Source organism: Heterodontus francisci, chromosome 10, assembly GCF_036365525.1.
Source record: "Heterodontus francisci isolate sHetFra1 chromosome 10, sHetFra1.hap1, whole genome shotgun sequence".
NCBI lineage: Eukaryota > Metazoa > Chordata > Chondrichthyes > Heterodontiformes > Heterodontidae > Heterodontus > Heterodontus francisci.
In genome coordinates this window covers 78,709,944-78,733,109 of record NC_090380.1, presented here as the reverse complement: position 1 = coordinate 78,733,109, position 23,166 = coordinate 78,709,944, and the positions used below count along the sequence as shown (strand labels likewise).

Here is a 23,166-nt window from a genome sequence, read left to right as displayed (position 1 = left end):
TCTCAGTCATCCCATTATCAAAAAGGAGGAGGTGTTGGGTGTCTTGCAAAGCATTAAAGTAGATATGTCCCCAGGGCCTGAAGGGATCTACCCCAGAATAATGAGGGAGGCAAGGGAAGAAATTGCTGGGGCCTTGACAGAAATCTTTGCATCCTCATTGGCTACAGGTGAGGACCCGGAGGACTGGAGAATAGCCAATGTTGTTCCTTTGTTTAAGAAGGGTAGCAAGGATAATCCAGGAAATTATAGGCCAGTGAGCCTTACGTCAGTGGTAGGGAAATTATTAGAGAGGATTCTTCGGGACAGGATTTACTCCTATTTGGAAACAAATGGACTTATTAGCGAAAGGCAGCATGGTTTTGTGAAGGGGAGGTCGTGTCTTACTAATTTGTATGAGTTTTTTGAGGAAGTGATGAAGATGATTGATGAAGGAAGGGCAGTGGATGTTGTCTATATGGACTTCAGTAAAGCCTTCGACAAGGTCTCTCATGGCTCACTGGTACAAAAGGTGAAGTCACATGGGATCAGAGGGGAGCTGGCAAGATGGATACAGAACTGGCTCGGTCATAGAAGACAGAGGGTAGCAGTGGAAGGTTGCTGTGCTTTTCTGAATGGAGGGATGTGACTAGTAGTGTTCCGCAGGGATCAGTGCTGGGACCTTTGCTGTTTGTAGTATATATAAATGATTTGGAGGAAAGTGTAGCTGGTCTGATTAGTACGTTTGCGGACGAGACAAAGGTTGGTGGAGTTGCGGACAGTGATGAGGATTGTCAGAGGATACAGCAGGATATAGATCGGTTGGACACTTGGGCGGAGAAATGGCAGGTGGAGTTTAATCTGGACAAGTGTGAGGTAATGCATTTTGGAAGGTCTAATGCAGGTGGGAAGTATACAGTAAATGGCAGAACCCTTAGGAGTATTGACAGGCAGAGAGATCTGGGCGTACAGGTCACTGAAAGTGGCAATGCAGGTGGATAAGGTAGTCAAGAAGGCATACGGCATGCTTGCCTTCATCGGTCGGGGCATAGAGTATAAAAATTGGCAAGTCATGCTGCAGCTGTACAGAACCTTAGTTAGGCCACACTTTGAATATTGCGTACAATTCTGGACGCCACACTACCAGAAGGGCATGGAGACTTTGGAGAGAGTACAGAAGAGGTCTACCAGGATGTTCCCTGGTCTGGAGGGCATTAGCTATGAGGAGAGGTTGGATAAACTCGGATTGTTTTCACTGGAACTACGGAGGTGGAGGGGCGACATGATAGAGGTTTACAAAGTTATAAGCGGCATGGACAGAGTGGATAGTCAGAAGCTTTTTCCCAGGGTGGAAGAGTCAGTTACTAGGGGACATAGGTTTAAGGTAGGAGGGCCCAAGTTTAGAGGGGATGTGCGAGGCAAGTTCTTTACACAGAGGGTGGTGAGTGCCTGGAACTTGTTACCAGCGGCGGTGGTGGAAGCAGGTACCATAGAGACGTTTAAGAGGCATCTTGACAAATACATGAATAGGATGGAAATAGAGGGATACGGTCCCTGGAAGTGCAGAAGGTTTTAGTTTAGGCAGGCATCGAGATCGGCGCAGGCTTGGAGGGCCGAATGGCCTGTTCCTGTGCTGTACTGTTCTTTGTTCATTGATCAGTCTATCTCCTGCAATGGGAACAGGCTTGAGATGCAAATTTCAGTGTACTCCAAGGATCTCTTATTAGCCCTTTTCTATTCTTCATCTACAAGCTTAAGTCATATAATTCACAAACATGTCACCTGCCATGTGTAGCAATGATGACACCCAACTGTATAATTTTACCACCACTCCCAAAGCCACAACTGTCCAAACTAAATTCTAGAAAACCCATTATCTTCTTCAGCTCAATATAAACAAATTTAAAACGACCCTGTTTATCTCCTGTCAGAAACTTCAGACTTCTGAGGCCAACGCTGTTTCGCTCCCTACCAAGAACGCATGTGTTTCATTGAGCTGCTGATTTAGATTGGTGCGCTGTTTGACCATGCGCTGAGATTCAAACGCCACATCTAATCTATTTGACAAGACATGCTACTTTTGTAACATCAACTGCCTGGTGCTGTATCTCAATCTCATCGATTCCACTTTTGGCAACCTCATCCTTTTTCAAATATTGCGTGGTGTCCACCATTTTCCGAGTTAAAAACTTAATGATAGGGGATAGGAATGTTACTGACGATCTACTTCTGTGCCGTAAATGACTATGACTCTGTGGCACTGATGTCGAAAATCTCTGTTTCATGCAAGACGCAATATGAAATAATAAATGTTACAAATTGGAATGTATTTTTGTAACTAGTTTGCAGCAAGATCAATTCTGCAGTTATAACACAATTAGACCTTCAGCTGATGAGTTACTTGGAAATCAATAGTAGTCTGCTTTTGGACCAAGTATATCTTGTCCAGTAAGTCAGTTGCATTTAATTTATGACTGGCGGAATAGCTCAGTAATCACTAGCATTAACTTCAACAGAAGACGAGGTCCATATCAATCACTGAATGACGTTCATTATGAGACTTTAAACAAAAAAAGTGTGCGTTATACAGTTTCATAGCGTATCACAGGTTTATCCACGATTGCAGTTTTATCTTCAGCAGCTGGTTTACACATTTATTCACACGTTAATATGAAGACAATACTAGTGTATTTTCTAAAATAGATTGTCTTTGGTTTACTTGCTTCCACTCTCCTTTCTTACCATTCTAGTTTTGATCGATAAAATGCTCGTTCATACAAATAAATTACCCTGTAAGTTTGCAGGTTACACCTGTCCATTAAGTCGCGCCACGAGCTCCTCCAAGGCTCGAGACCGCTGTCCGTTGCCCAACACAACATTCCAAAACCGTCCTCCAATCACAGGCAGCGCTCGTCGACAGGGCGACTAGATCTTTTAGAAAGTTAATCTGTGACTTTTCTAATATTTGTCAGTTCCGAAGAAGGGTCACTGACCCGAAACGTTAACTCTGCTTCTCTTTCCACAGATGCTGCCAGATCTGTTGAGTGATTCCAGCATTTCTTGTTTTTGTTTCAGATTTCCAGCATCCTCAGTATTTTGCTTTGATTCGGCTACATCTTTTCTCGGATTCCGATTGGTTAACGTCACTGGCACTTCGCGGAGCTCGTGCCTTTCCGTCACCGGTTCGTACGACTGGTAGCGTGATTTCATTGGCTGGCGAAGACAAACGAAGAGGGGGAAGGGCAGTCCGAGCTGTCGGCCAGTTTCCCCGTCGCTGTCAGTCAACCTAACTTGATAAGCACCTTAAGCAACACCCCCCTACCGATTGGTTACGTACCGTCCCAGGCGACGCTGACGTCTTGGACGCGTTCGTTGAATGGTTCCTTTCTCAAGTCAATTAAAGTTGGCCCTGGTATCAAGTTAGATTGACCAAGAGGTTACAGCTGCAGTAAGAGGGAGAAAGAGATAGGCAAAAAAAATAGTACAAAGACAGCCGAGTGAATTAGGGAGGGGTTGTAACCGTTTTAATTGGGGTAAAAACACGGCTTTCCCCTCAGAAATCGTATTAATTTTTTATCGTTTGTTAAAAGAGGTGCGAATGGGCTTTTAAAGTCTGAAAAAAATAAGTCGAGAAATTAAAAAGAAAAAAAATTACCTCAGGATTGAATTGAACTGAAGGAGCCGCCATGGCAGGAACCACCACCACCATCATCATCACCACCAGCACCATCCTGCATTGAGCTCAGTCAAGATCAATGTGGAGCTCTGAAATCATTTCAGATTTATTTCTGGAATTTCTTATTATTGAGCGAAAATTTAAAAAAAACAACTAATTTGTCTGGGAGAAATTTGCGCGATGAAACCCGGTGGACAGGATTAAAATTAAGAAAGAGGGGAAAGAAAATAAAGTCTTTTAAAAAAAATATATATATGTTTGAAAAATTAGATGTCGCTTTAAAGTAATCATGAGTGGTCGACCCAGGACAACGTCTTTTGCTGAGAGCTGCAAACCTGTGCAGCAGCCGTCTGCTTTTGGGAGCATGAAAGTCAGCAGTAAGTACATTTTATCCAAATAATTTTCCTTATTAAAAATCTTATTCCATCCCGAAAACATTATTAATCGAGTGAATAATCGATTTCATGATACATAGTGTGTTCGTTAATTAAAATTGTGTTAATTTTTAAAAATATAGACTGGAAATGATTCGCCTGATCGTCTGCTTATGGCCGTAAGGATTCTTGTTCACAAACCATTTAAAATCGAAAAAAGACGTAAAACTTTAATCTACTTGGAAATGTATTTAAACTAGTAGTGGACTCTGTTTCTTCTAACTTAGCAGTTACTTATTGTTAACATTAACGTCACTTTCATATTTCTAATTCTCAAATGAGTTGGGATTGGATTTTGAAATTTCTGAAGGGTGTAAATATTAAAATAACTTTATTGTACAGCCAGTGGGTATTGGCTTAATTCTTTGTGATGCCCCCATTTGTACCGTTTTCCATGTCTGCGTGTCCACCTGGTTAGTTAAAGGTTTGGTAATTTCATTCATGATGGTTAGGAATTTGGCATATTGTAATTGTGTGCCGTTCAGTCTTTTAATATGCCTATTATTTGATTTTGGTTTATGCAAAAATGATACTACATTTTAAAATGTAGTAACATTTATTATTCTTGATGAATGCTGGTTGTAGTAAATAGATGAGTGTTACCTTTTTTATGATGTAAAACTTGCCTATTTATTTTGGGGGTATTCTGAATTTCTCAGTTCCAAAAGTACAGTGTATTGAATATATATAGTTTATAAAATGCAGGTAGGTGTGTGTAGTAAAAATAATTCAGGACAAAATTAATAGTCACATGGACAAATGCAGGATTAATTAAGGAAAGCCAGCATAGATTTCTGAAGGGAAAATCATGTTTAACTACCTTGCTGGAGTTTTTTGAGGAAGTAAGAGAGGATTGATGAGGGCAATGCTGTTGATGTGTATATGGACTTTCAAAAGGCATTTGATACAGTGCCACACAACAGACTTGTAAGTAAACTTATAGCTCATGGAATAAAAGGGACAGTAACAATATGGATACAGAATTGGCTGAGAGACAGGAAACAAAGAGTAGTGGTTTATGTAAAATAAAAGCAAAATACTGCAGATGCTGGAAATCTGAAATAATACCAAAAAAGTGCTGGAAATACTCGGCTCTGGCAGCATCTGTGGAGAGAGAAGCAAAGTTAACGTTTCAGGTCTGTGATTAATGGATATTTTTCGGGCTGGAGCAAGGTTTGTAGTGGAGTTCCCCAGGGGTCAGTGTTGCGACCCTTGCTTTTCCTGATGTACACCAAGGTCCAGATCATTAATATACAAGGCACAATTTCAAAGTTTGCAGATGATACGAAACTTGCAAACATTGTGAACTGTGAGGATGATGGTGTAGAACCTCAAAAGGTCATAGACAAGTTGGTGGAATGGGCAGATAAGTGGCAGATGAAGTTCAGTGCAGAGCAATGTGAAGTGATTCATTTTGGTAGGAAGAACGTGGAGAGACAATATAATAAAGGATACAATTCTAAAAGGGGTGCAGGAGCAGAGGGACGTGGGTGTATATGTGCATAAGTCATTGAAGGTGGAGGACTGGTTGAGAGAGCAGTTAATAAAGCATACAGTATCTTGGGCTTTATTAATAGGGGCATCGAGTACAAGAACAAGGAAGTTATGTTGAACTTGTATAAGACATCAGTTTGGCCTCAGCTGGATTGGGCACTGCACTTGAGGAAAGACATGAGGGCATTTGAGAGAGTGTAGGAAAGACTCACGAGAATGGTTCCAGGGATGAGGAACTTCAGTTATGAAGATATATTGAAGATGTTGGGACTGTTTTCCTTGGAGAAAGCTGAGAGGTGATTTGATAGAGGTATTCAAAATCATGAGGGGTCTGGACAGAGTAGATAGGGAAAAACTGTTCCCACTTGTGAAAGGAGCGTGAACGAGAGGGCACATATTTAAAGTATTTGGTAGGAGAAGCAAAAGTGACATGAGGAAAATCTTTTTCATGCAGAGTGCGCTTAAGATCTGGAATGCACTGCTTGAGAGTGTGGTGGAGGCAGGTTCAATTGCAGCATTGAAAAGGGAATTAGACTGTTATCTGTAAAGGAAGAATGGTGCAGGGTTACAGGGGGAATGGAACTGAGTGAATTGCTCTTTTGGAGAGCTGGTGCGGAAGTGATGGGCTGAATGGTGGCCTCCTGCACTGTAACAATTCTGTGGCATGCAGGATGTAGTTTACTTCAAAAAGTTCAATGATTTTCTGCTGTTCAAGATTTAACTTTTTAAGCAAATGAGTGGAAGTGGAGGTAAAAATATTAACTAACTGAAGGGATGAGACAATAGCAGTACAATGACATCTCTGCTGGAGACATGCAACCCCTAAACTAGTCACCATCACTAATAAGTATGAACATTGAGACAACTTTTTGAGGAGGGCATGAAAGAATCTTGGCATGACTAACTTTGAAGTTTGAAATTTAGAATTTTTCCACAGTTTGTACTGCTTTGCAATATTTACCTTTTTAGGGAATTCTAACTTCCATTCGTGTATCTAGAGATGCATATTACCGCATCAGTATTTGCATAATAATTTATTTTTGAACTGTTAGAAATCTGTAGTTCCTGGAAACTACGGGTGCGTTCTAAACTTCCAAAAACAGAGTAAATTGGTGTACTGTAGCTTTACCTTTGTGAGGATATTTTGTTGGGAAAAATCATTTTTATTGTATAAATTCAAATTTTATCAGATCCCTTTGAACAGTAGGCCTCATTTCTTCAAACATTTATTAGGGTGAGGGGAAGGGGGATAGCAATGGAAAGACAATACTCTCTGTTTTCAACACAGAGCCCTGCTTTTTTTTATTCATTCATGGGATGTGGCCGTCGCTGGCTAGGCCAGCGTTTATTTCCCATCCCTAATTGCCCTTGAGAAGGTGGTGGTGAGCTGCCTTCTTGAACCGCTGCCGTCTATGGGAGGTAGGTACACGTAAAGTGCTGTTGGGAAGGGAGTTCCAGGATTTTGCCCCAGCGACAGTGAAGGGACGGCGATATAGTTCCAAGTCAATTTAGTATGTGACTTGGAGGGGAACTTGCAGGTAGTGGTGTTCCTATGCATCTGCTGCCCTTGTCCTTCTAGTTGGGAGAAGTCACGGGTTTGGAAGGTGCTGTCTAAGGAGCCTTGTTGCGTTGCTGCAGTGTATCTTGTAGATGGTACACATTGCTGCCACTGTGCTTTGGTGCTGGAGGGAGTGAATGTTTGTGGATGGGGTGCTAATCAAGTGGGCTGCTTTGTCCTGGATGATGTTGAGCTTCTTGAGTGTTGTTGGAGCTGCACCCATCCAGGCAAGTGGAGAGTATTCCATCACACTCCTGACTTGTGCCATGTAGATTGTGGACAGGCTAAGAGTACATCCCTTCTGCCTTTTTATGCTTGGAAGGACATTGCATGTTTATTAGGTAAAATCGCCACATGGCATGTAGCTGAGCTAAACCAACCAAGAAAGTTGAATGCATAGTCTCTGCTAGTTAAACAACCTAGACTGAGACGGTAGTTGTTGTGCTACTGTTGACTTCAGTGCTGTCAAGTTGCAGGGAGAAATTGGCCAGGCTTTCTGCCACAGTTGCTTTCCTGCAACCTTCATTGTAAGTGCTTGTATGAGAGTGAGGATAGAATTAGACTTGGCTAAGATTATTCTATGGTCATTTGCCACTGTTGAGACACTCAGATTTCTGATATGAATGATCACCAAAAGCCACCACTGCATCTCAACATTGAACTCAAATTTAAAAAAACTGTTGCCTTAAGGCACTGGCAAATGACCATTTTCCACACTTTTGTAAGTATGTTGCAGGATTGCCGAGGTGATTTGTCCTCTTTTCCTCTTTCTTCCATTGTTTTGCCTTTCTGATAACTCAGCAAAGATTAGGAATTTCCATATGTGGGATGTATGGACCTCCGTGCAATTTGCTATCCTCATGCAGCATATTAATGAAAAAGATGCTGCAATACTGGACCAGTTGTGATGTGATCAACTGAGCTTGATGTACAAGAGGTTTCTCATTTGTGTTGGTTGTATTTAGTGACAGTTTTTACTAAAATACTAAGCCACCACCCAATTCTCAAAAAATGCACATTGTTTATGGCTACTTTATTAATGGAAATACAATGTGAAAGATTGTTTTGTTCGCCTACTTTCAAATAGCTCAGAAGAGCATCTCGGGGTTTTAGTGCACTTTCTTGTATTGCTCAATTTTAATTTTTTAAATGAGGTTTGAGGAAGTGTTAATAGTAGTAACCAACTTAAAAGCAAGTGGAGATTGGCAAAAAGCATAAGCAAAGTTATATAGACTAACAATTTATTAATATGTGTGTTATTTGTGGCCTCTGCCCCTATATGTGGAACATAAGCAAGAATGCAGGGGGTCCTGATAAGATTTTTTAAAATAAGTTTGAATGTGCTTTGTTGCAATACTCATGATTAATCCCTCCATGAAAGCTTAAAACTTAGTTGGATGGGTTTTCTTTGTTCATCTGTGACATTGTTTTGTCTAATGTTCATTTGGTAGACAAATTACTATCATTAGGTTAAAATACAATTGAATTATACGATTCATATTAGAATGTCAGAATGGGTAAATCTTTGTAAAGGACAGTTTAAAAAAAAAAGTTATTTGATTCATGGTCGCCAGTAGTGCTAAGAAGGTCCTAGCGTTGATTTGCTGATTTGTGCTTCGTTAGCTAATCTCAGTTGGCACAGCATTTGGGGTGCTGCAATTACCCTCTGTACTCCCAGATTAGGGAAGGGGAAATCGACCAGGATTCCAGGTCTTAATCATTGCCCACTAATCCTAGTAACTGCATGGATGTGCACATAAGGGCTCAATTAGGTTCAGCTCTGATGCCGCAATGGTTGAAAAGTCTACCAACCTTTGTTTCTTAAATGGTTACTGGTACCCTAGCAACAGGAAAGGAGAAAATAAATTGCTAGCGGGGTGGGGGAAGAGGGAGAGTAGAAATTGATTTTTAAAGAAAAATCCACATCTAATTTCTAATGTTTCTAAATTATACTTTAATTGTCAAACAATAACCAGTTAATTGGTTATGGTCATGTTTGCTCATTCTTGGCATCCAGTACCTAATTCACTATTTTCTGGAAAATTTGTCTAATAGTAATTTGTCTACCAAATGAACATCATTAGGTTAAAATACAATTGAATTATACGATTCATATTAGAATGTCAGAATGGGTAGAAATTTTCGAATATTGGTTTTCTTTTATGTTCATATTCTTTCACTTCACTCTTTTGCGTCTACTAATCATTCGTTATGAAAATCACTAAAATTTCATTTTAGTGGGATCCCCTGTCTGCACACTTTTCTGTTTAAAGAATTTGGCTTACTAATCTGTTTCAGTTGAAATGTAACTTTTTAAGTTTTTTAAAAAAGATGAACAGTAACAATTTAATCACATTATGCTGGGGCAGCGGTTGGGTACTCCGATTGGCCTCAATGCCTCTGGTCTCAGGTGGAGAAAAATTAGTCATGGTTTCCACTTCTGACTTATTGAATGTACATGCACCTTTTAATAAGAGCCACAGACGTTGGCTGAGAAGATCGAATAATATCCTCTATGGTGAGATAGTTTGCCAGTGCTCATTAACAAATAGTCATTTGGGTAAAAGGCTGCTGGTGCCATGGAATCTTATTCCAGCTTAAGCCAGTATCTTCAAGTGAAGAGGAGAGGAACAGGAAAAAAAAACTGACTACTGGCAATTACCCACAAAAATTGTTTTAAGTCCACAAATACAATTGCATTAAAATATCAAAGGGAAGTTACACATGTACTAAAGCTTTATAATTTTTTATATATGAAATGCCAGTTGAATTGGGAGGGCTAAGGAAAGGAGGTCTGACTGCAATATTTTTTCATCCTGTTCAATATTGGGCTGTGTATGGCTTAACGTAGATGATATGCCAGTTTTTATTTGAAAATAAACTCTGGTAGAAGCAAGATGTACAATGGAATGATCAAATTTTTGTGCAGTGTATAACTTATAAAGTGGAGCAGAAAACCAGTTGAAATCTGAATACTGCTTGTTTATGTGGGTCTGATTTTTGAATCCTTTGGCTTGTGTTCAGTCTTTTTTATGTTTCTTGACATTTAGGCTCTTGGGTGAAATAACTATTATGTGTCTTCTCTATTTAAAACTTCGAGTTTTTGTTTGAAATCATTCACCAAAATTCAATGCAGTAGTTCAAGCAATAGATAGACACTAAGTGCTTTTTAGTTTTGACAAATATGAAAAGTTTGAACCTTAACAAAGTCGCACTTTGCTTACTATTAAATATGTCATTTCATGGAGAAGGAGGAAACTCTTGAATGTCGGTTTAATATACTGTTGGAGTATTAGACAACTTTATCATGTATCTATCCTGTTTTAACTAACCTATGACTGCTTAATAAAGTGGAAATGTTCCATTCTATAACACCAATATTTTCAAGCTGAATTCTCTAATTATATTGAACAAAGAATCAAGTGTTGTGCATGACATTTTCTCCCTTGTATGTATATTCAATCGCTTAGTTTTAATCATTTATGCTAGAAGTAAGGTGTAAAATATGTATTGGGATTATTCTAAACTTATAAATGTAACAATAATAAAACATTATGTAAAGTTGTTTTCACTTCACTCCAGAAGTATCTAGTTTCCACCTAGGATTTCCCTAATAGTAAAATCGGAGTTATTTTACGATGGGGCTTCTTTGCTTTTTAGCTTTGTGACTTAATGATTTTAAAAAAGTGCTCTGTGAAATTCAAACCACCTGCACGTGTGTTGTCGGATACATTTGTCCTTAGCGATAAAAAGGTTACCGAAATATTAAGTACATCTCAGGTGTTCTGATGAAAGGTCACAGACCTGAAACATTAACTCTGCTTCTCTCTCCACTGATGCTGCCTGACCTGCTGAGTATTTCCAGCACTTTGTTTTTATTTCATATTTCCAGCATCTGCAGTAGTGTGCTTTTACAAAACATTGGGAATTGTAAATATTACAGAATTGTGAGCCACAGGTCCAGAAATTTGAATTTGCTCTGAGTGGCAGGACAAAGGTACTTCATATTGATTTACTAATAGTGATAGGATATGGTTTTGGCCTGTGACTTGACTGGCAAGGTCAATGAGTATCTTATCTTCGTGCAACTATGGGGAGAGATGCTTTCATTTGGAAGTGAAAGCCGAGCATGTGTGTATGTATAGGAACAGGAATATGCCAATCAGCCTCTCGAACCTGCTCCACTGTTCAATTAGATCATGGTTCATCTGTATCTTAACTCCATTAACCTGTCTTGATTCTATACCGCTTAATGCCATTGCTTAACAAAAATCTATCAATCTCAGTTTTGAAATTTTCAGTTGACCAAGCTTCAGATTTTGGGAGAGAGTTCCAGATTTCCAGTACCCCTTTGTGTGAAGACATGATTCCTGACAACACCCTAAATGGCACACCTCAAATTTTAAGGTTTAACTTCATTGTTCTAGGTTTTTACACTATCTACTCTATCAACTCCTGTAATCATCTTAAACACTTCAATTAGGTCATCACTTAATCTTCTATTCTCGAGGGAAATACAAGCTTAGTCTGTGGAACTTGCTCTGTTCTTGTGACCATTTGTAATGGTGATTCTTACAAGTGGGTGTAAACTGCTCATAGAAAATGAGCGAAAAGATGAATGGGGCTGAAAGGTAATAACCTCAACAATAATTTAAATTGTCATCTTTTGGAGCTAGTATTTAGGTAGTAGCTGATTTGAGTAGAGAAAAGTATTGAGTGTTGAGCAATTCAATGAACTATATATTTGGTGCCCGGTAACATTCAAATCTGTTTATACGAAATTGCTAACTAGTTTTTTTAAGTTCATTTTTTTGTAGGTTTATTAACAGTTGTCATTAGTTGAAATATTACAAAAATCCAACAAAAGGTAAGAAGTTGAATTCTATAGAATATACAGCTCAGCTGAAGATTAATGATTTAACATTTTCTTCTATCTTCGCTGACCTTGGATTCTAACATCATTTCTCCTATCTTCGCTGATCTTGTATGAATCCTGTCACATCAAAGGCACAAATCACCCTTATGGCCATTGCTACACAAAAATAGAGTACACTATCCAATTTAATTAAAACTGTAAAAAGATATCCAGGAATGATTGCAAGTTTGTAATCCAGGCCGAAACACTTTCAGCACACAAGTTTGGATTGGCTGGGTGGATGCAGGAAAATACAATGATGGGATATGGTAACTGGATAGGTAAATGTGATTAGAACTATCCATTTGGGCAGAGGGTAAAACACCATCGGTATCAGTGGAAATAGTTTCTGCTCTGATTCTATGATTTTGATGATGTGATGATCCTTTAACTCCAGTGATGTAGTCACCCTAGATACTACTTGTTTTTAAATTGGAAGTATGAGGTAATTGACTTTGAACCTAAGATAGATCAGAATGGTGAGCAGAGAGATTTAGCGATTTTCAAAATTGTTAAAAGGGTAGTGAGTGTTAAAACTCCAGAAAGCTTGTTAAGGAAGGATAATGCTGGAGCCTATACTTACTCAATTTCACATTTATTGTGCAGAATGAAAGGATTACAAATGTGAAGCTCCTCACTCAAACCCTTCAGTCTGTGAGTGTCTGCTTAAAAGTGCTCAACTAAGACCCCAATTAACACCCTTCACCTGTATATAATCAAACCATTGATACGCAATTAAAAAATTCCCTCCTTTTACATTACAACTTGGGTTAACATGCTCAAAGTACATTTCTAAATAAATCAAAATAAATTCCATATTGGGTACAAAGTATTACATTGTGAGATGCCTCTCCTCCAGCACCCCTAATAATGTCTTTGTACTAGCATTTCTTTTTGTGAAACAATCGGATAGCTGATGACTTGCACTGACCCATTTAAGTTGAGAGATTTCCTTTCTCTCCAGCATTTGTTTCAATCCAGCCAGGTTAATACATAGTCTTTTCTCACTCACACTTATTGTGGAGTGTACAATGTCCCACAAAGAATTATTATCCACATAACATGCAATGGGTATCCTATCTTCAGTGTGTCTCTTGTTCAGAATTTCACCAATATATTTGACAAGTAGAACCCCATATCCCTGCCTCCACAAGACCCAGTGTTTCCGTAGCTAATGTGCTTTTAACAACCTGTTTTATTTTCTTAGCCTCCCAACATTTCCCATTGTCACCCATCAGAAATATAATGAAGCCAGCTGCACTCGAATACCCATCAGCAAGATTAGCATGTGAAGCATCACTAAATATTATTAGCTTCATGTTCTTTGGGTCACCTAAGGATGGGAACTTCAGTACGCCTTTCTCCAGATTTAGTTTCTTCAATGTTTTGTTTGCCCTGAAAATACTCTCCACTTTTGGATGTGTCATCATTGTGCTTAACTCCAGTGCATCAAAACTAGCATCAGGCCTAGTCTGAGAGCACAACCAGTTTAACTGACCAACAAGCTTTGCAATTGCTCAGTCTCTGCTTTAGATAGATCATCATCTTTCTATGATGATCTAACACGATTAACCGGGATGGGAGTAACACTTTCTAATTAGGATTGTTGATTCAAACTCATTCCATACTTGGTCTGCTTAATAGCTAAGGCAATATATTTAAAGGCCCCACAAGCCTGACTCCCAATCTTAAATTCTGCCTCAGATGGCCTTATACAATGCCTCAGAGCTTTGCGAATTTTCTCAGAGATCTCTGCCTCGATGAAAGCACGTTTCCTTGCATGTAAAGCATTCAAAAGTGCAGAAAAAAGGGAACTAATTGTAGTATCTTCTAGAACAGGAGGACTGTCGCACAGGACTGAAGGCAATTTGGCATTCTGCCCATAGACCAATTGATGGGGACAATATCCTCCAACCATCTGAAGCGAGTTCTTCGCATGAACTGCCCATGCCAGGGCAGTTGTCAACTTGCAGTTTGGCTGGTCAGTAAGATTTTATGTAACATTTCATCAAGCACTGTGTGATTCCTTTCACAAAGCCCATTGCAGAAAGGACTTTCAGCTGCAGTATTCATAACCATATTGTTCATGTTTCCACATATCTTTGAACTCGTCATTGGCAAGTTTCCCTCCATTATCAGTCAGAAACTTAGCTGGTGCCCCAAGTCCATTCCCTATCCATAATTTTGTCTATAATCACTCTTTTCTTTTTTTCCTTACTATTTATTATTGTAGAAAGACTAAATCTAGTTGCTAGGTCTATAAAATGTAGAATGAAAATATTCTTGTCTTTGTCCCATACCTTTAAATCTGTGGCAACTAGCTGGTTAAAGTCACGTGCCATTGGAAGGCTGACAATAGGATGTGATGGTGCCCTCCAATACCTTTTACAGATTTCACACTTTTCAGTAAATCTCCTTCTATTATCCTTGTATACTCTTCATCAATCTCACCTGCATCCTTTAGCAGGGTTTTTAATCTCTGACAAGGGTGAGCAAATTGTCTGTGTAACTTTAAGACAATTTGCCTTTTATCTCTGATTCTTCAAACACCTGATACCATCAATACTTCTCCAACACTCTGACTAGAAACATCAGGTTTTGTTAAGGGGATACAATAATGCCCTGACTGGGTATAAACTGCAAATTCACTGACTTCCCAAAAACAATTGTCTTATCATGCTCCATGTCAAGTTTCATTTGTGCCTTTTTCATTGAAGGCTTACTCGACACTAAAGGTATCTCAAAAGAGACAACATCAGTACTGATAAAGTGGCTTACCCCAGCTATTTTACATGGAATTACTACTCTCTTCAGTGACTTCAATGTGTTGTCATCACCAAACCTAAAGCTGGTACTACTTTTATACTCCTTAACCTTGCGTTGATCCTTACTACTGATTGAATCCAGACAACACCATAATCAATCAGTTCTACATACTATTGATGTGCAAGCACTATCCAATACAGCACAGTTGAACAAATCCGCAACTAACGTGTTCATCACAGAGCTAAAACTCCTTGTCACTAGTACAATTTGTTCAGATCCATCAGTATCTTCCTCTTTTGTCTCGGAATGCTCTGTGTTGTGTTTTATTTTGAAGACTCTGCCCCTTCGCTTAGGGCAGTTCATTGCCACATCTGAAGCACCTATTAACTGTTCCTTGGGCATTCCTGGGATTCATTCGCCTACGATTGCTGTTCCAATTCTGTCTTCCACTGTAATAGTCAGATCTGCTGAAGGTGCTTTCAACCTCATTCCTCCTGTCTTCCATTGTACTTCTGTCTGCTTCCAGTTTCTGTTTTAGGATTATTCCTAAATCTTGTTAATGACCAAGGTGGGAGGAGTGTACTGTTAATTTAGTCCCACTTTTCCACAGGTCGGAGCATATGAAGGAAGTTCTTTGACTTTGAGACGCCTCACCAAACCAAATAGTTGGATGCTACTCGAAGTCTTTCCAGGCGAGTTTGATGAGCAGTCTGTAATAGGTAGGCGTTCAAAGAAATTCAATTGTAGAAGGCTTCACGTAGGTCTTCCATCAGGGGTGTAGTGACAGGTATCAGTTTTCACATTTGATGCAAAAGTCCTTTTTTAAAGATGCAAGATTTCTGCAAATTCAGGGTTTCTTCAAAAATGCAGGAGGCAACAGTACCACTTCATACAAGCTTTTGCTTTTCAAGACCAAGGATTCTTTACAGAGAGGTCATACTTTTCTGGTTCTTCTGATCTCCAGGCAGGTCAAAATCAAATTCCAATTGCCTGCTTTAGACCAAATCCACTGGCTTTTAAACAGTTCAATAATGAAACCAAAACCTTCCAGAAACAAATCACATGCCCAGTGTCATGCAGGCCCCCACCCGCCAAGAATGAGGCAGACATTATTTCGCCACATGAACATTAAAACTTAAAATTGATGCTAGGAAGAAAAGAGGGCTTTTGAGAAGGAATTGCCAGGCCCTTGCCAGAAAGACCTTTTTTGCATGCTAACAGACAGTGTTGGAACAAAGGACCCAGTCCTTGTTTGTCCAATACATACAAGACCTGGTCAGGCCAGTTTAGTGACTAACTGGCTGTTTGAATTTGAACTTGCCACAGAGTATTTGAGACTCAAAACTCTTTGCTCCTGGATTAAAAAGACCCCTCTCCTGTCTGCTCCCATCTCTTTCTCATGGAACTGAAGACTCATTGAATTCACATGAACCCCAAGAGAAAAGTCTCCTTCAGTGAACAATGTTTAAGAAAAATACTGGGCCCAACGAAAAGCAAGACTTCCTACAATCAAGGACTACAGCGAGCTTGAAGCACAGTAAACAAGAAACTCTTCTGATATTGCCTCAAACCTCTCCATTTTATTTTTCTTCTCTTTTCTGTCCATATTTGCATATGCGTGTGTCCGTAGACGTTAAGCGAATTAGGGTTTGAGTTTCAGTAAATTTCACTTTTCTTCTTTAAAGCTAAGGATAAGGAAACCTGGTGTGCTCATTTCTTTCCCTTATAATTGGAAAGTGGTGAACAAGAATTCACCAAGGCGGAGCTCAAAACAGTGTGTTTTAAAACAAACCCTGTTACAACAAGACCAGGTGAAGGCTAAAAGGGACCCCTAGACACTTTTCTCACCTAGTCGTAACACAAGTCATGAATTCACTCATCACAAAAAGGGTAGCTCTGAGGTCAAACCCCTTGCTGGGTTCCTTTGAAATTACCGGACTTCCAGTATTCATTTACTGGTCAAAACCAGGAACCTCTCATTGACCCTGCCTTCCTTCCAGAAGCATCCATAAAGTGCAGCTATCACCAGATGTCTCGATGTCCACTGAAATCCTTTTCAGTTTTTAATAATATAGAATCCCAGGTTTTAATACAAAAATGGAAATCCTCGTAACAATCTAGTCAACATTGTCTCCTCCAATCTTTGTGTCACTGCGGAATGCCCTTCTTGTTCTACCAAAGCTGCAGGAAATGACTGTTTCCCCAGGAATTTCTTTAAGGCCGCAGACATTTGATCCAACAGGGCGTCTTTGTCCAAGAACTGAACCCCAGTTAGAACCAGGAGCGTGTTCACATGCGACACCTGAGCACAATCTAGCAATTTAAAAGCCAGCACTGAACCAGGGTTCTCCAAATTGAAATTCCTTTATCTTCTATACAGTCTGTTAAAGTCCATGATCTATTTCTCCATTGAATAACTATCTGTTTTCCGAAACCTATCAAAGTCTGACTATGCCTCATGCATTCTATAGATCATCTTTCTTGTAAATTTTTCATCCAAGAATTCTGACAGAAGATCCAACCCTTCATCAGTATCCAGCTGGTGAGCATCCAGTTCACAAAACAGTTCTGATTTTACTTTTGGTAGGAAGTGACAACGCCAAGGCCATACCTTGTTTCCTCTTTGATGGAGCTGTAATCCGTGTCCTAAAGGCCTGCTCGGGTATGCAATTGAAATCCGACCCGGGCCCAACAGAACCACATCCAACCCGAACCCAAGCTGGCCCGAGTCCTTTGATTTTTTTTTTCCCGTGCCCGACCCAACCCAACGACCGGAATGAAGTTGATTTTTTAAAATTCATTCATGGGATGTGGGCGTCAAAGGCCAGGCCAGCATTTATTACCCATCCGTATTTGCCCTTGAGAAGGTGGTGGTGAACTGCCTTCTTGAACCGCTGCAGTCTGTCAGGAAGAGAGTTCCAGGATTTTGACCCAGCGACAGTGAAGGAACGGCGATATAGTTCCAAGTCAGGATGGTGTGTGACTTGGAGGGGAACTTGCAGGTGGTGGTGTTCCCATGTATTTGCTGCCGTTGTCCTTCTAGTTGGTAGAGGTCACGGGTTTGGAAGGTGCTTGCTCAGGAGCCTTGGTGCGTTGCTGCAATGCATCTTGTAGATGGTACACACTGCTGCCACTGTGCGTCGGTGGTGGAGGGAGTGAAAGTTTGTAGATGGGGTGCCAATCAAGCGGGCTGCTTTGTGCTGGATGATGTCGAGCTTCTTGAGTGTTGTTGAAGCTGCACCCATCCAGGCAAGTGGAGAGTATTCCATCACACTCCTGACTTGTGCCTTGGGGAGTCAGGAGTTGAGTTACTCGCCTCAGGATTCCTAGCCTCTGACCTGCTCTTGTAGCCACGGTATATATATGGCTATTCCAGTTCAGTTTCTGGTCAATGATAGCCCCTGGGATGTTGATAGTGGGGGATTCAACCCTGGTAATGCCATTGAATGTCAAGAGGAGATGGTTAGATTCTCTTGGAGATGGTCATTGCCTAGCACTTGTGTGGCGCGAATGTTACTTACCATTTATCAGCCCAAGCCTGGATATTGTCCAGGTCTTGCTGCATTTCTACAGAGACTGCTTCAGTATCTGAGTAGTCACGAATGGTGCTGAACATTGTGCAATCATCCGCGAACATCCCCACTTCTGACCTTATGATTGAAGGAAGGTCATTGATGAAGCAGCTGAAGATGTTTGGGCCCAGGACACTACCCTGAGGAGCTCCTGCAGTGATGTCCTGGAGCTCAGATGATTGACCTCCAACAACCACAACCATCTTCCTTTGCACTAGGTATGACTCCAACCAGCGGAGGGTTTTCTCCCTGATTCCCATTGACCTCAGTTTTGCTAGGGCTCCTTGATGTCATACTCGGTCAACTGCTACCTTGATGTCAAGGGCAGTCACTCTCACCTCCCCTCTTGAGTTCAGCTCTTTTGTCCATGTTTGAACCAAGGGTGTAATGAAGTCAGGAGCTGAGTGGCCCTGGCGGAACCCAAACAGAGCGTCGCTGAGCAGGTTATTGCTAAGCAAGTGCCGCTTGATGGCACTGTTGATGACACCTTCCATCACTTTACTGATGATTGAGAGTAGACTGATGGGGCAGTAATTGGCCAGGTTGGACTTGTCCTGCTTTTTTTGTACAGTACATACTTGGGCAATTTTCCACATTGCATGGTAGATGCCAGTGTTGCAGCTGTACTGGAACAGCTTGGATAGGGGTGTGGCAAGTTCTGGAGCACAGGTCTTCAGTACTATTGCCGGAATATTGTCAGGGCCCATAGCTTTTGCAGTATCCAGTGTCTTCAGTCGTTTCTTGCTATCACGCAGAGTGAATGGAATTGGCTGAAGTCTGGCATCTGTGATGCTGGGGACTTCAGGAGGAGACCGAGATGGATCATCAACTCGGCACTTCTGGCTGCAGATTGTTGCAAATGCTTCAGCCTTATCTTTCGCACTGATGTGCTGGGCTCCCCCATCATTGAGGATTGGGATATTTGTGGGGCCACCTCCTCCAGTTAGTTGTTTAATTGTCCATCACCGTTCATGGCTGGATGTGGCAGGACTGCAGAGCTTAGATCTGATCCGTTGGTTATGGGATCGCTTAGCTCTGTCTATCGCATGCTGCTTACGCAGTTTGGCACGCAGATAGTCCTGTGTTGTAGCTTCACCAGGTTGACACTTCATTTTGAGTTATGCCTGGTGCTGCTCCTGGCATGCCCTCCTCCATGAACCAGGGTTGGTCTCCTGGCTTGATGGTAATGGTAGAGTGGGGGATATGCCGGGCCATGAGGTTACAGATTGTGGTTGAGTACAATTCTGCAGCTGCAGATGGACCACAGCGCCTCATGGATGCCCAGTTTTGCATTGCCAGATCTGTTCGAAATCTATCCCATTTAGCACTGTGGTTGTGCCACACAACACGATGGACAGTATCCTCAATGTGAAGGCAGGACTTCGTCTCCACAAGGACTGTGCGGTGGTCACTCCTACCAATACAGTCATGGACAGAAGCATCTGCGGCAGGCAGATTGGTGAGGACGAATTCAAGTATGTTTTTCCCTCGTGTTGGTTCCCCCACCACCTGTCGCAGACCCAGTCTAGCAGCTATGTCCTTTAGGACTCTGCCAGCTTGGTCAGTAGTGGTGATACCGAGCCACTCTTGGTGATGTATGTTGAAGTCCCCCACCCAGTGTACATTTTGTGCCCTTGCCACCCTCAGTGCTTCCTCCAAGTGGTGGTCAACATGGAGGAGTGCTGAGGGAGGGCGGTAGGTGGTAATCAGTAGGAGGTTACCTTGCCCATGTTTGATCTGATGCCATGAGACTTCATGGGGTCTGGAGTCGATGTTGAGGACTCCCAGGGCAACTCCCTCCCTACTGTATACCACTGTGCCACCACCACTGATGGGTCTGTCCTGCCAGTGGGACAGGACATACCCGGGGATGGTGTTGGCAGTGTCTGGGACATTGTCTGTAAGGTATGATTCCGTGAGTATGACTATGTCAGGCTGTTGCTTGACTAGTCTGTGCGACAGCTCTCACATCTGGGGGCTTGTGCCAAAGTTGGTAGTAAGGAGGACTTTGCAGGGTCGACTGGGCTGGGTTTGCCGTTGTCGTTTCTGGTGCCTAGGTCGATGCTGGTTGGTCTGTCCGGTTTCATTCCGTTTTATTGACCTTGTAGCGGTTAGGTACAACTGAGTGGCTTGCTAGGCCATTTCAGAGGACATGTTGTGGGTCTGGAGTCACATGTAGGCCAGACCAGGTAAGGACAGTAGATTTCCTTCCCTAAAGGACATTCGTGAGCCAGATGGGTTTTTACAACAATCGACAATGGTTTCATGGCCATCATTAGACTAGCTTTTAATTCCAGATTTATTAATTAAATTCAAATTCCACCTTCTGCTGTGGTGGAATTTGAACCCATGTCCCCAGAGAAATACCCTGGCTCTCTGGGTTACTAGTCCAGTGATAATACCACTATGCCACCGCCTACCCTTATCAAAGAGGTTGTGCTCTACCTTGGATGGAATGGAGACGTTCACTTGCTCACTGCAGACAAGTGCGGAGTCCAGATGCATGTTTCCCGCCTTGATGTCCTGGCTGTTCAAATTTTGAAGCTTTTCCCTCCCTGAGCAAAAGGCAACACTGCCCGGCCCGAGCCTGAACGCCGGACCTGGAAGAGAGACTCGACCCAAACCCGACACGTCGTCTGGTCTGGTCGGGTTTGGGTCGGATAGCCATGCTCTACCATGTCCACATATCCACTCCATTCTTCCACTGGTCATATGGTTCAGAGTCCGAGAACATCGGAGGGTAATCAAACCCTGACAATTTACATTTGCGTTCTGCCATATTTTCCACAATAGCCCTTGAAATTTTAGTTTTCTATCCAAAAAAAATTGTAGTTTCCAACCTTCAGCTTTAGGCAACCGTCCTCTGCTACCACGTTAAACTCCAGAGAGCTTGTTGTGGAAAGATAATGCTGGAGCCTATATTTATTCAGTTTCACATTTATTGTGCAGCTCTTCACTGAAACCTTTTGCCAGTCTGAGTGTTTGCTTATAAGTGCTCAACTAAGATTCCAATTAACACCCTTCACCTGTATATAATCAAACCATTGATACACAATTAACAGATTAACAATTCTCAGGTACAGAAAATAATTGAAAATGGGATGTTAGCCTTTATTTCAAGGCGGCTGGAATACAAAGGGTTGGAAGTTATGCTGCAGTTGTTTAAAGCCCTGGTTACATCACATCTGGAGTACTGTGTTCAGTTTTTGGTACCGCACCTCAAAGAATATGTTGGCCTTGGAGGGAATGATGTGTGGACTTGCCATAATGATATACAGACTAAAAGGGTTAAATTTATAAGGGCCAGTTGCATAGACTAGGGTTGCATTCATTTCTTTAAGTATAGAAAATTAAAGGATGATCTAATAGAGGTATTTAAAATGATTTAAAGGAGTAGATACAAACTGTTTTCTCTGGGGGTGTCCAGAACAAAGGGAAATAACCTTAAAATTAGAGCTAGACCATTGAGGTGAAGCCTGAAAGCACTTCTTGGCATGGAAGGTAGTGGAATTTTAACTCTTTGTTTTTGGGGGGGCGGGGGGGAAAATTGAGGCTAGGTCAACTGTAAAATTCAAAACTGAGTTTGAAAGATTTTTATTAGGTCAGGGTTTTAAGGGATGTGGAACCAATGCGGATGGAGTTGATAAACAGATGAACCAGGATCTATTGGCAGAACAGACTTGAGAGACTGATTGGCTTACTACTGTTCCTATGTTTCTAAAAATGTGGTGACTGATTCTGAGAGGAGTATTGTGGTACCAGACATAACTATTTAAAAACCATTTCATGTTTACCACCATTTATTTGCATGTCCAGCAACAAGGCAGGGACGCCCTATAAGTTGCTCATTACATTGTGAACCACCTTCCCAGTTGATTAAAGTAACATGTTGCCTTGTTGTTGCATTCTGTTTTCTTTTGGATCTCCTTTTTTTTTCCAATGAGCTACTCTCGGTAAACATAGAAAAGAAAGCATTGGCATATTATTGTAATATTGTTCGGTTCCCACTATTCAGTTTTATGTGTCCCTGCACATTGTATTCCTTTGCACACTGTCCGCACAGGTAGCACCCTTATTGTCAGTATAGGAAGCAACCGTATTCTTGGTCTCCTGAGTTCCTACAGAATACGTAGCGGATACAGTAAAATCTCATTTAAACCTTCGTCTAATGTTTTGGTTGAATAATTCTTTTAAACAAGAGTTTGGAAAAACAAGTTTCATAGTTGTCAAACTTTGCAGACATGGATCTTCAGCCCTAATTTGCATTTATGTAGTCTCAAGTTTCTTTGCAACAATGTGGCAAATTGATACTGAACCAAAGAAGAGATTAGATGGGAGGTAAGGGGGCAAATTGAAGACTTGGTCAACGAAATGGCCATTTATGAAGGGTCTTAAAAGACACAAAGTATGTGGAGAGGCAGAGATATTCAGGTAGGAAATTCCAAGCCATTGGAGCAAGGCAATGGAAAACATAGCAGCTAATGGTGGGGCAGTTGGTGTAGTTTCCTGCCCAGTTTCTCAATGAGCAAATGATGGTCAGTATGAAATGGTTTTTTGCAGTCATTTCTAATCAGGGATCTAGTCGATGTATTGTTAAAGGTACTTTTGTCCCCACAGTGACACCAGAGAAAATGTTGAGGTTGCACAGACATGAGATCATGTGCCTCTTCTGTCTTCCACCTTTACTTACCCCCTTCTTCTTTTGGGCCTCCTTATCTCGAGAGACAATGGATACGCGCCTGGAGGTGGTCAGTGGTTTGTGAAGCAGCGCCTGG

The 23,166-nt window shown here is 41.3% G+C and overlaps 1 protein-coding gene across 3 annotated transcripts in view; it reads left to right on the top strand.

The window, feature by feature from the left end:
• The first annotated feature begins 3,392 nt into the window (after positions 1-3,392).
• The window catches only part of gsk3ba (glycogen synthase kinase 3 beta, genome duplicate a), a 211,654-nt gene continuing 191,880 nt past the window's right edge, over positions 3,393-23,166 (top strand). Inside the window, exons 1-2 of one of the 3 annotated variants that reach the window (XR_010975847.1) lie at positions 3,393-4,029; positions 13,888-14,034. Coding sequence is in view for 2 of the 3 variants with exons in the window: in XM_068040837.1 (XP_067896938.1) it covers positions 3,942-4,029; positions 13,888-14,034 (235 nt within the window). In the remaining variant the exon portion in view is untranslated. The remainder of the gene's footprint in view (positions 4,030-13,887; positions 14,035-23,166) is intronic. The other 2 variants (XM_068040837.1, XM_068040838.1) reach the window with 2 other exon arrangements.